This window comes from Ptychodera flava, chromosome 2 (assembly GCF_041260155.1).
Source record: "Ptychodera flava strain L36383 chromosome 2, AS_Pfla_20210202, whole genome shotgun sequence".
Classification (NCBI taxonomy): Eukaryota; Metazoa; Hemichordata; class Enteropneusta; family Ptychoderidae; genus Ptychodera; species Ptychodera flava.
The window spans coordinates 33,852,688-33,866,805 of NC_091929.1; the positions used below are offsets into that span (position 1 = coordinate 33,852,688).

Genomic DNA, 14,118 nt, shown 5'->3' on the forward strand with positions numbered 1-14,118 from the left:
AGGTAATAAAGATTATAAATACATATGAAATAAAACCACCATGTATATCGTATTCTATCGTGAAGGAAAACGCATTTTCGTACAAGTAATTTGATTTTAGAATTTCACCAAAGGTTGCCTGGGTGTCATTTCACTATACGTGGTATAGGCTATGGGCAAACCATAAACAATGTATTTCCTACACAGAACTAGATATGTCTCTACATTTGTGCGTGTTTGACAGTTGATCTAAATTTAAACCACTAAAATATGGTAATTAAAATTGTGCGTGTTCGAAAAGTACAATATAAGTTGAAATTTCACAAAAAGTATCGATGTGTTGTACACTTGAGTCTAGAGAACAAACTATGAAAAACTGTTTACAAGGCTAGCTACATCTGTTCGATAAATAAATTTGCCTGAAATTCTTTTCCAAGCCCGTTGTCTGCCTTTTAAGTAGCTCCATGATAGCCAGCTGTAGCTTTGACAGTCTCCATAAGGTAACAGCCATAAACACTTTATGACTGTCAGTCGTTGAAAGACAGCAGTTCGATGGAATAATCTCAGAAAACAAGTTTACGAAAAATTTGTTTTCTGCCTCTTTCTGAGTGAATATCAGTATTGATTTGCATTTAGTAAAAAGTAAGAGCCCCCATGGTACTCACGAAATATCAACGACCACCCCATTCCCAACACCTAGTTTGTTTGTTTTGTTTTGTTTTGTTTTGTTTTGTTTTGTGCATTGGCAGCGAATGTAGGTCACGTGATTCTATATCGCCCGCCCATTTCTACATTTGTCACGTGATCACATTGTCAAGCTTTGACCGTTGTTCGGGTTCAGTCGGTCTGCCAGGTTGGTCCTTCGATCAGACCTACGCTTGTCAGTTATCTGTGGAATAACTATATTAGGTGCACATTGATTAATTCAGAGGTAAGGTTGCTTTCGGGTTTATTTATAGAAATAAGATTTTTTATAAAAAATGCAATGATGTTTACAAGTTTTGCTTAAATACGGTCAAATGGATTGCACATCACGTCACGTCATATATAGGTCAAGCGTGGTCAGAAGGACATATTAACGAGAAAACGCGCCCTCTAAAACTTGCTGCAACATTTATAAATTACTACATTATCGTGACAGTATCAAAGACATGAGATCTTCACATTGAACCACAGAGAGTGACAGGATGATGGCATTGCTTATTCATAATCATGTCAGTGTTGTGCGTCCTCCAACATGGCTCCGCTCTCTAACGAGACCATTGAGAACGAGGTCGAAGTGACTATCGTCAAGACCCCTAAATGACCTTCGACACACATAATGGACGAAGAAAGCAGCTTCCCTCTATACTGCACCGATGCAACCTACGTTTCCAACGATCACGTTTAAGGTTGAATGCGCCTCAGGGACAGGTATTTAGTGACTCTCAAACTTTTCCAATTCTTTTCTGATCTACCACTAGTGGGAACTAATTTTGAAGCCCTTGGAGAAAGAAAACTTTAACTTTTTTTTTGCAAATCAAAAATGATATTTTTCTCCATTGCGTGAACACAAGGCTAGCGGCCATTTTTAATTTTAAATATTTTGTAATTTGTTGCTCTTGTACAAAATTTGTATGATGACCCCTTATTTTTATTCTTGATTTTGAAAGAGGACAGTTTGAGCAAAAGTGTAAGTATTTCACTTTCGAGGTTAAACAGCGGTGATCAATTAACGAAGAACTAAATACGTCGTGTGGCAAATACCCATTCCCGCTAACCGATCCTTTTGGAGATAATTGGAATAAAGTTAGTTCTATTTTCAGCCCTGAAAGAGATTTTGTTGCAGGAATTTCTTCAACTTCATGGATGTATCCATCGAAGTATATGAAGCTGCTGTACAGATGTAATACATCTCAGCTCATATTAACTCCCTAAAACCAAGATGCATGTCATGTTATCCAGGAATAATGTATGAACAAACTTATTTGTTATATTTGGTATTTGCTGACAGATACCCCTCGTCTTACCGAACCAAAGATGTCTAAATCACAACTTCGCAGCATATTTCATGATCACAAGCACTATGAAGATTCCATGAAATTGTTTTATGAGACAGTGTCGAACCACGGCGATCGAGAAGAGTGGACTAATACTGTGTTTCGCCAAGTTGTGTCGACCAAGCTGCCAAGAATACCAGAGGGCGCTCCACTACGAGTGCTAGGAGTGGGAAGTGGAAATGGTGGGTTTGATGTTTGAATTACAATGATTCGGCTAATACATGATATAATGATCTTACCATTGCACATAATGATCAGCAATCATGCATAATAAGTCGGTATCAAACTGTAGATGATCGTAAAGATCACGTAATAACAACTACATGCCGTTCGCCGATTGCAAAACAGCCAATGATGTTACTCCGCAAGACAAAAATATAGGACATCGAGCTCTGCAATTTCTCACAAGGATATCTGTATACTTCAATATATATATATATATATATATATATATATATATATATATATATATATACATACATACATACATACATACATACATACATACATACATACATACATACATACATACATACGCTCAATAACAAATTTCGTCCATATTACTTTCTGATATTGCAAGAAAGTGAGTGACTCTGCTCTATCCCATCTAGGGTTACAGCAAACAATTTTTTTTTGCAATGAATAACTATGTTTATTGTTGCCTCACAATATTACAGCCTAAATTACTTTGATGTATCTCACAATCATTTGGCACAAAAATGCCCTTTCTTATACTTGATGAAAGGTTCAACCCATTTGTACATGTCAATCACCTATGGCATGGCAGCAAAGTTATTTAATAAGTATAACCCCACAAACAAATAATTCCCTAGAAGTTGAGGATCTAAAAATGATTTTACCAAACCTTCAAGATATTCTAGATGTAATTATAGCTGCAGATTGTGATTCCTATGGCGTAGAAATAAAATACTGAACAAAATCTCGACATATCAGCTTGATTCGATACGATATTCTATCACACAGGCAGAGATGAGATACTGACTAACCCGTGACAAATGGATCCTGGTTGCTGCTTTAATTATTTTAATATCTTCCAATACAGGTAAAACGGACTACCTCCTGATCACAAAGATTAAAGAACGGTATCCAAATATTGACAACACTGCTATTGAACCAATCGCTAGCCACCTAGACAAGTATAAAGCATTGTTCACTGCTGAGAGAAACAACCTTGAGGGCGTCAGCACAGAATTTAAACAGCAGACTATCGAGGAATTTGAACGCGAGAATGACTCATCGAAAGACAAATATCACTTTATCAGCGCTGTCCATATCTTATACTATCTGCGTGACTGGGAAGAAAGCATTCGTTATCTGTTTGATATCTTAGCCGATGGGGCGTTATGCTTATTGTAATTATCTCGGGTGAGTTTTCTACTTTACAACTACAGTGAACAGCATGATATAGATATAGAGTTAAAACCTATTTGCTGTAAGTTGTCAAAGGTTACTTTCTGCAACCTATACGTCTAATTCGGGTCATTTGTTTGCAACCTTACTGTAATGGTCAAGCGTCATTGCAGTTTGTCTCAAGAATGTTTCTGTTGGAAGTTAGATTCAAATGTATGGAACAGATCTTTAGAGGAGTTGCAGGAGCTCACAAATATTCAGCTGAATGCATTATCGCCCCAATTAAATGGGCTCTCTGTGGGGCGTAGAGAACAAAGTTACAGACTGTTGCTTGCATAAGACCTGGTCTAGCACGCGTATACTGCATAATTAACATTCCTATGTTAACGGTTGGAGTTCAGAGTTATTTCAAAACAGATCGAGATGCATTTATTGAAATAAATTAGTCTAGGTATGAAACTTTATCCAACATTCTTACTTCCTTCTACATAACAATTTCATTAAGTTGTGAATAAGGTCAAATTAAGCAATAAACCACACCCAGAGACGGTATACCACGATATACTCCCTCTTGCTCCTGGAACCCGTGAACTGGTCAAAATCTCGTGTTATGCACGTTGCTGAGGTGTTTATTGCTATCATATCATATCATAGCAGTATCTGAAATTCTGACGTGAAACGTCAAAAGGATTTTTTTCTAAAGCAAAGAGCTGGCGCATGTTCCAATAGTGCCACGTGGCCATTATTTTCACGCCTCGACCAATCAGATATAGTCTATCTGATTAATAACGTCTCAGACTTGTTTGCTCTGTCTTAATGTGTAGAGTCACCAGATTCTCAGGCTGCATTAACACAATCACATTAAAAACTGTCAAAACGGCCAGAAATAAGTTCTAACCATTTGAACCATGAAAATTTGTCATGAAATGAAATCACGAAAACTTGAATATTTACTGCATCACATACATGTAACACGATTTCTATGATATTTTAACTTGCTCAGAGCACGGTGGACAAACGAAAGTTCTCAGGAAAACCTTCCCAGAGGGCGAAGAGTTCTTTAAAACCATAGACTCGGCGGACCTGTGCAAAGTATTAGATAAAATGGGTGTGAAATACGAACGCAGCAGGACGCCATCAAGGGCCAAGGTGATCGCGAGCTATGAAGATGAAACAGAGGAAAATAACCTGTGGTGGGATTTTCTGACTCATACCATCAACTTCAGACAAACTGCACCTGTGGAGTTACAGAAGTCGGTCAAGGAACTGGCTTTGGGTCCTGAATGTTGCGATCCTAGGCAAGATGACGGTACCCTTCTTTTCAAATTTGATTGGGAAGCTATCATTGTCCACAAATGATCTTCATCTCACTTATTTTGAATGAATTTAATTTATATGTTGTGAATTTTAGATAGATAGATAGATAGATAGATAGATAGATAGATAGATAGATAGATAGATAGATAGATAGATAGATAGATAGATAGGTAGACAGACATAGATAGATAAAGAGATAGACAGCGAGATGGGTATAGGTAGATAGGTAGGTAGTTAGGTAGGTAAATATATATATATATATATATATATATATATATATATATATATATATATATATATATATATATATATATATATATATATTATATACAATTGAAACGATTGCACAATAACTTCAGTTGATTTTGATGAGAGTTACATCTATGTTTGTACCTATTTTACAGTCAATTTCAAAATAGCTTGGACTTACAACGTGCTTTGGTGATAAGAAAAACGTTTCTGGCGAAAGAAAATGACGCCACCAGCTTTCATTACAACCTTCTACTTCGACAAAGTTTGCAACAATTTAACACAATACAAAATACACACGATGTGCTGTAGTGATCCTGCGTGCGCAGTACAGTGACTCTAACTCGGACCCAATCTTATAGCAAACTCGCCGGGTGTCCCGGCCCACCAAACAAACCGAACCCGACACAGGTCTTCCAAAGTTTACAATAAACATTTTATTTAACAAATACACACTAAATCATTGTTAGGGACTTCCAAAAATTAAATAAAATTATATTACAGATCACATTGTCACTCTTCTTGACTTGTACGCCTTCCAGTTCTACCTGAAATATAAATCTCTAGTCTCTACTTTGTTGTCGCTGGGGGCGCACTATCAGGGATATTGTTGTATGTATATATATATATACAGTATCGTTGCCATGCATCATTGCTGATGGAGGTGGTGCATGCAAATGTAACAATACGATTCTTGGACTAACACATGACTCGTTGTCATCACTCACCTCGACTCCTACATTTAAAGCCACAGTTTTAAAGACGTAATATATTCATGACGTAATTAACGAACGATTTCCTCCGCATCCGCAAGTCCAATTCAACCAAAAACTCTCTGACATGCAGCGTAGTTATGACTTCGTGCAAATATGATATAAATGGGTAACCTCTAAATTTCAAATATTCGTGTGAGGGCGTTATTAAAGCTTTCATTAGTAAATATGTTGTGACACGCGTCAAATCTCTGTATTTACAAACGTCAACCTTAGATAAGTTTATTTGGTACACACACAAACACACACACACACACACACACACACACACACACACACATACATATACATACACACATACATGGTAGTTTTTGCTGCGTGTAAACCAAACATGGATTCATCTAAACCGGAAAGTATTCGACTAAGGAAAAATTCTGTAAATACCGGTCTGAATGAGCTGCTAAGCATTGTGATGTTTACTGACTGAGCTGCCAAACCCTTAAAACAAAATACGTCCATATTTTCCACACGTTATCAACTCCAGAATAGAGTATTAATGTCAGGACGAACGAATATTTTTTTTTCAAATAAAACAAGCCAAATCACATAAGTGTATTTCTGTATCATTATATAAATAACTACCTTACTCTTCGAGGAACACACAACACAGAGCCTGGTACTTAAATCGGGTGATTATACGTGCGTTTTCACTGAACTGTGTCATTTGACTAGATTGTGTAACAGAGATTAAAATATCTTTGGTCTCTGTTTTTTCAAGAGGGCGAAATATCTAGATCCCCCTTCATTTGGACATCTACAAATCGTTCGAGGTAAGATGAAGACCTCGTTGCATAGGTAGGACAACGGATGTTGGTGGCTATGTATGTATGTATGTATGTATGTATGTATGTATGTATGTATGTATGTATGTATGTATGTATGTATGTATGTATGTGTGTGTGTATGTGTGTATATGTGTTGTGTGTATGTGGGTAAGTGTGTATGCATAATGTATGTAGGCCTACGTATGTTGATGTGTTTCAAGATTTACAATTTTGTTTACTCAGTTGTGTGACACCAACTTGGGATTATGATGATATTCGAGCCTGGTAATCGCATCTTATTCGGCGACCTTGTTCACGGGCTAACTTTTTCTGTCCTGTACGAGGTCAGGTACAGCTTGACGCCTTTACACACTTTCGTTTTGAGATCGAGCTTCGCGTATGACGTCAATGAGTCATATGAACAGAAGGTGTTGGTGGACGATGGACAGGCGTGTCTTGTGTTCCCGAGGACATCGACCCGAACGTCCAGCACGACGGTTTTCTCTCCTTCGATGCTTTCTCCTTCTGTAACCCCCGAAGTCAAGATCATTTCTTGAAGTTTCTTTCCTATTTCATTGAGGAAATTCCTCTCGTCCCTGATGCAGGTCTTGCAGTCAGTCATTGCGCATGCGGGCAACTTGCTCCCCTGTCGGTCATAGAAGGCGATTGGCACGAAGCGGTGCGCTATGATAACGCCGTTTTGCATGAGGTCTTGTACTGCCGTGTCTTCCGTCGGAAAGGGTCGTGGAACCTTCTCGGGGCAGCCACACTCCCTCTGTTGCTCGCTCCAGTCTTGTTGGCCATTCTCGAGGACACACGCACCCCGATTTGCAGATCAGCGCAAGAGACGCTGTACCCCCACTTCGTCAAGGAGTTCTTGAACGCGGTCCTGATGGCGTTGTTCGGGGACTTGTCCGCTATCAGGCTGTGCAGATGATCCTGGCAATTGCCGCAAATATCGTGTTCGCTGTGCAGTTCCAACATGATGGCGTGGATTTCGAAAGCCGCCGGACTGATCTGGTAGTCTCGCAGAAGCTCAGCCGGCAGATCCGGATTCATTCGCAACATCTCCAAGACCCATTGCTCGGCGTGGTAGAAACTTTTCAGTTGCTCTCCACCGACCATGAAGAAGGACAACCCGAGTCACTGAATCTCCCTGCGTAGCACTTAGCTTTGAAGACATCTGCAGATTCTCGGAAATCAGTTCTGGGCACTGCTTGATGTAATCCTTGATCGCCTTCTTCAAGTACCACTGTCGTCTACCGCCATGGACTTAAAGCTGTCGGTTAGAAAGTTCCCCTCAAACCCGTTCTCGAAATCCGTTACATTTTCTTCGTAAATGATCGGTTCATCTTCGCGTTCCTCGCTCGCGAGGTCATCTTGGTCATCCCCGGATTTGTCTTCCTCGTCATTCATCATGCTCCTTGTCATGCGTTTCTTCATCCTTTCGATTCGGGTGGACAGCGCCCTCTCGCGGCCGATAAAATAAATCTCTGGGTCGTCCGCTATGTCTCGAGTTTCCACCGACTCCTGCCTGCTGCAGAAGACGGCTTCCTTGCAGTTCTTCCCGAGGTTTGGCTCCGATTTAACGGCAAGCTTAACGTGTCGGCCGCCGTTTGGCTTCACCGTGATAGGCGCGCACAGGTACACGAACTGGGAGTCGTTCCGATCGGTGGCTTTCTTTTCAGCGATAATCCCCAGTGCAGCAACGCACAAATTTCCATCCCCTTTCTCTTTCGAATCCAAGGAATCGTCCAGCTTGTACCGGGCTTTAATACACGTTTCCTGCAGAACTTCGTGTATGTGCCGCCTCGAGTAGAACCGTTTATCACCTTTCATATATGTATAGTTGTTCAGATAGGCATCCATACTGCAGTCCTCGGCTCTGTAGTACAGTCCGTTCAGGTTCCCGTTCCAAATAAGGATCGGCTTCTCTATGGTAACGACGCGCATGTTGCGGCCGGATTCATGTCCCCCAGCCGGGTGCTGGGGGTTCACGGTCATAATGATATCCGAGGATATAGACGCCTGTCGCAACATCTTGACAGTTTGGCAAAAATATTAAAGTCTTCTGAGTCTTGTCGGGGGAATCCCGCACTGCTGGAATGTAGAAAGCAAACAGACTGTTATTAAAAAAAATTGCTAAAGGGACCTCGTCATGTTTCTGTGAAAGTTAAGTTCATTTGCAAAAGGAAAACGAAAATAAGTTCAGCTATCGCGCAAACATTGCTAACAAAATAAACTACTGATTTCATTTGTAATTTCTCAGCCTGTTACTTCTGCGCCCAAAATCATGATATGATATGTGTGATGTGGCCACGAAATGAACACCATGCGTTTGGCAGCCCTCTGGCGGAGAAATGGTGACATGTGACTGACAGTGTGCTTTATTCACGGACATCTTTCTACAGTATAACATTGGTAATTGGTTTGTAACTTTGGCGTTCTGTATAAATTCCTCAAAATTGTGGTTCGCCCCGTTTTTTCAATGAAAATACCTACACATTGTCTGCCATAAATTTCATTGTCTGCCAAGAATTATTATTATTTCGTAGTCTTTGTCTCGTAAAAAAAAGTTTCACAGGGTAAGATTCTTGCGTGTGCCCATGCCCACCCTCTCTGTTCCCTCCCCCAATGTTGGCCTGTCTGAACCCCCCCCCCGGTCTGTTGCTATACCTGTTATCTACCTCGTGTTCCGTCTCCCTATTCTGTCTGCCTTTGTCTCTGTCTCAACATCTGTCTGTCTGTCTGTCTGTCTATCTGTCTGTCTGTCTGTCTGTCTGTCTGTCTGTCTGTCTGTCTGTCTGTCTCTCTCTCTCTCTCTCTCTCTCTCTCTCCTCTCTCTCTCTCTCTCTCTCTCTCTCTCTCTCTCTCTCCTCTCTCTCTCTCTCTCTCTCTCTCTCTCTCTCTCTCTCTCTCTCTCTCTCTCTCTCAAATAAATCGTTTCCAGTAATCGTTTTGACCTGACAACCACGACCTCTTTCGACGTCAATTGTTGTATAGAAAAGTACAATCGGTCTGTGGTGTGGGATAGAGATGATATTACTGTGTAAACAAGGTCTTTCACGGGTCAGAAGTCGTTAAACCGTCAAAGAACAGCGCCCCCAGGCATAGATCATGTCAAACATCGCTACTTTTCTTTTTATGCCTTTTAAACATAACTTTTTTGAAAACATTCCGATCGATTTTTCGTAGTTTTAACTGTGACTAATCTGTGCTACCAGATACGACCGACCAAAGAATTAGACAGGCTCGTATACTGTGCGTGTAAACAAAGAAATCGACCGAGGGACAGAAGTGTATTGAAATCTGCCGGCTTTAAAACATGTCAGGACATGAATTGGACAAGGTTTCAACGCATAGCTGAGCCCACTCACGGCCTGCCATGGTAAAACACTATGTGTGTCAACAGAAATACGTCCTTGGGTAAGTCCCAGCTTTGAAACTATTGTCGCGCTCTCTTCTAGCGACCGAACGATGACACAACAGCGCTGATTATCACAATATCTGGTCTGATCATCATGACGACGTTCAATTTATTACCACCTTACGTACATTTGGGTAAAGACACCAGACAAAGCAATTACAATTAAACAAAGCGTCTTAATTGCGTGTAATTCTTGTGATTTTGCCCTTGGTGGACAGTCATAGGCCAAGAAAAAATATCGGAGTGAATTTGTTGGCGTAGAGGATGTTTAGTAAAGCCCACAGAACAGTATCCGAGGATGAGGCTGGAGTGTACACACGAAGAGTGACCAGCAAAGATTTGCAAAGTCTTGACGGGGATTCACCAGCTATTGACGTGACTGGCTTTGGCACGGAGAAATTTAGACTTGGCACAAGGCCAGACCGTGTCAACTGTACAGCAAAGGGTATCGAATACTGGCGACTTTGACAGCTAGCGAAAAGTCGCTAGCGTTTTGGTACTGACAAGCTTAGGGCCTGAACAAAGCAAACAACAAACTTCATTTTTAATATGTACGCCAAACGTACGATAGAGTCCTTTCACAAGTATTAACCCGTTGGGGAAACCTCTGTGCGATTTAGTTGGATTTCGATCAAGCCAGTAGTCACGACACTCTAGACACGTACCGCATATCCAAGAGGCTGCTTTTAATACAGAGGTGGACGAAAAGCCTTTGTGCATAGCCACTCACCTGTGTTTCAACCACGACCCTATTCCTCTGTCGCGTTGTGTCGCCGAGAAAGACGGTGAAACGCTCAGGACGTCCCGGTTTTCTGCGCGTCAGTCCATAACATGATCACCGAACGAAGACGCTGGCTTTTAATTGCAGCGGTGATCATTCGATGACGTGAAAACGTTGTAAAACAACAGACAGGTCGCTGTGTGCCCTTCCCACGCTAGCGCCTATATACTATGGGCCCACTTGTATGCACAGGACTTTGATGGCATACAGGTATTTAGACAATGCTGCGCCCAGTGACCCTGCCTGCCCGTTAGCTTAACATGCTGCTTGCCAGCCTTTGTCATCATTGTGCCGTTGCCCGGAGACATTTGTACGCTGGTCGGAAAATGAATCGTTTGGACTGCGTGTTTGTCAAAATGTATGCAAACTTGTTCACTCCGAAAACTGTGTCTATGTAAATGTTATCGCTTCGTTTGTTCATGATGGCGAGGCTCTGTTGGCATGGGCCAGAGTACACTACTGGGTGTCGGTATGGGGAGATAGCCAATTATAATGACATGGCATAAACTCGAAGAACAGAAGTGAGCAGACTTGTGGAAATAAAACAGATAAACACCATATAGCTAGATACAGTAGTCCGTGTAATGTTTTAACACAGCCCCTGGTGGAGCGACTGTGGTCTTATAGGCTACGTCACATAACTAGAGTTGGACCGATAGAATCTCCCGATGTTGAGTTGTGGGTGGAGCATGAATAACCAATGAAGGTAGAAGTTTTAACAACCTTGAGCTAATTGCAAATCATACGAATTGCCAACACGGATAATGTCCACCCCTCTCACTTAGGGACTGGTCAGTTTCTTCGGCCTGGGGGGAGCGGTGGATTATTTTTTGCCGACGTCAAAAAGTGGCTGACCCCCCCTATTCCAAAATTTGAAAACAGGGTGACCCCCTATTCCAAATTTCGAAAACAGGGTGAACCCCCCCCCCCTGCACGCGACAATTGTAAAACAAAAGTTGGAACAAATTATATATATATATATATATATATATATATATATATATATATATATATATATATATATTATATTTTACATACATTTATATTTTAACAGTCATTCTGTGTTTTAAAGAAACTGTTGACATGTCCGTTGTAAGATAGGAATTTCAAAGTGTCAATCTTAAAGTTTGAATACAGTACATTTTGAATGAGCTGTGAATGTATTTCACACTTTCTATGCTCAACCAGATGTCCTGAACTGTTGTACAGAAATGGATGTCAATCATTAATATCAAAGAGGAAAAAGCAGTAAATCAAAAATTTTGATGGGTGTTAAGACTTGCCACCCATCCAATTAAATCTCCTGAGGAGCCATAGAGAGGCATTTTAGCCAAATCTGATGTGTGCAGTGTCTGAGATGGCCTTTTCTTGTAACATTGAAACCATAAAAGCACAGCTAATAATGACAAAAACTGCCTTTTTATCTGTTATTTTGGTCATAAAAAAGCATCATTCTACAGAAAACCTTAGACATAAAAGAAAACAGTTGCATCAATGAGAACGAAAGATATCTTGTCATTTTTCTATCTCTAAAATAAGTCACTGTATCAAATATATATTGTGAAATATTTGTGCATGTTGCTTTCTCATACTGAATTCTCATAGAGAGAACAGAAAAGTATCAGGAATTTGTCTTGCTTTTCATAACGGTACACTTTCACTTAGCAAACATCAAGATATCTCTGGCATATATCTCTGATTTATTAAAGTACGGCGCCCGAAGGGCGCGGAGAACAATATGAAACATCCTGATATCTCTGATATATATGTCTTGTATATTAAAGTCATGCACAGGAAGGGCGTGCTGAAAAATGTCTTATATATTAAAGTAATGCGCTCGAAGAGCATGTTGAAAAATATTGAACATACAGATATCTCTGATATATGTATACCTGATATGTTAATGTTGGGTGTGCTGAAAATATGTCTGATTATTAAAGTTACGCGCCCGAAGGGCGCGCCGAAAAATGCAACTGAAAGATGAAATTTGAGGCTGACACGATGCATTTTAGCCAATGATGAGCCTGTGTCGAAATTCAAAAACACACTGACCCCCCCTATTGGGCATTTCAAAAACATGGTGACACCCCCCCCCCCCGCGTATCACCAAAGTCAAAAACAGGGTGACCCCCCCATGAATCCACCGCCCCCAGGCCGAAGAAACTGACCTGTCCCTTAGGCGATAGCTCTGAAAAAGTGCTACCCAGTGACATTGTCGCTCTTACTGTATAATCATATGTACGTCCAATAATTTGTTTGTTTGTTGTGGTTTTATTTTCTCGATACAGAAAATTCTTCGTCTGGCATCGTCAGTTGATGCAGTCGCCACATAGGCCTACACGCGATAATCTGAGACGAACTGTGAAACTGGCATTTGCAAAAATGTGTAAGCGGAGACACCTGTAGGCCTAGTCTATTCCGCTCTGCGTCTATGCGCCCCGGACGTGTGTACATATGCCTGAGAAGATCTTCTTCTCAGGCATATGTACACACGTCTACAGGGCGCACAGAGCGGAATAGATCACAGGTGACCGTTGATTGAATTAGCTACTGTCAAATGAAATTACCGCCTTTTATTTACAAATTACAAACGACATGCAATTTTGATGATCGTTCGATCTTATATCACCATGGCCGAGCAACACTGCAAAATCGGATGGGCACGGTCTCATGAATGTGTAAGACGTACATTTTAATAGCTAACGTGAGCCGTTTACACTTGTTTTACGTACATGCAATTTCGGGGAATTCCCTTTCAAGCACTTTGATTATCAGACGTAGACATTTCTGTGCTGTGCCCATCAGGGTCTTCAAAAGAGACGTAGGCCTAATGATCGTGATGGCAGACCTATTCCAATGGTCATTGAGGGTACTTACTGTATTTGACCTTGAATTTGTCGAGCTCGTAGGGTATCTTACTGAACCAATATTAGGCCTAAGCATCGGCTCAGATCTATGGTTCACTGAAAGAAGGATGGACGGCTTTCGCGGAGAAAACTTGAGTATACGATAACAATGACCTTTTACCATCAGCCGCACAAATAGGATTTTTGGTTTTACATCAATGCAGTTTCTCCTAAATTCAAGGGAAAGCGACACGGGCCATGCATTACTTTTTAGATGCATTTAGTTGGGACGAAAGAGGTTCAAAAAGAGACAAAGTGTAAAATGAATACACTCATAGGTCGTCACGGGATTAAACTGCATTACTTCTGTTTTCGAATTTAAACAGTTAGTATCTGGAAGGGCAGATAAGCTGGGATTGCTCAAACAGCAGGTAAGCCGCATTCAATTAAGTCATGCACATGTACGGTGTAACTTGTAGTTACACCAAACCACTTGTTTCCGACAATCGTTATAGTCAAAGCGGGTCGATTATTCCACCTGCAGAATACTGGGACCCGGTATAGATATGCCT

The 14,118-nt window shown here is 40.8% G+C and overlaps 1 protein-coding gene and 1 long non-coding RNA gene across 3 annotated transcripts; one reads left to right on the forward strand and one right to left on the reverse strand.

Annotated features, from left to right (window-relative positions):
* The first annotated feature begins 812 nt into the window (after positions 1 to 812).
* Positions 813 to 3,810, forward strand: LOC139148069 (uncharacterized). Its single transcript, XR_011555865.1, has 3 exons — positions 813 to 910; positions 1,973 to 2,200; positions 3,082 to 3,810. It is a non-coding gene; the product is annotated as an uncharacterized lncRNA (long non-coding RNA).
* Positions 3,811 to 6,287: 2,477 nt separating this feature from the next.
* On the reverse strand, positions 6,288 to 11,043 carry LOC139119469 (uncharacterized). Of its 2 annotated transcripts, none has more exons than XM_070683314.1 (2): positions 10,650 to 11,043; positions 6,288 to 8,589 (listed from the first exon to the last, which is right to left on the reverse strand). In XM_070683314.1, exon 2 carries the CDS (start codon positions 8,530 to 8,532, stop codon positions 7,735 to 7,737), a length of 798 nt encoding a protein of 265 aa, XP_070539415.1. In that variant the 5' UTR covers positions 8,533 to 8,589; positions 10,650 to 11,043; the 3' UTR covers positions 6,288 to 7,734. The 2 variants fall into 2 exon arrangements, with proteins under 2 accessions (XP_070539415.1, XP_070539405.1); XM_070683304.1 differs by having other exon boundaries at positions 6,288 to 8,592; positions 10,650 to 11,039.
* Between the last annotated feature and the right edge of the window lie 3,075 nt (positions 11,044 to 14,118).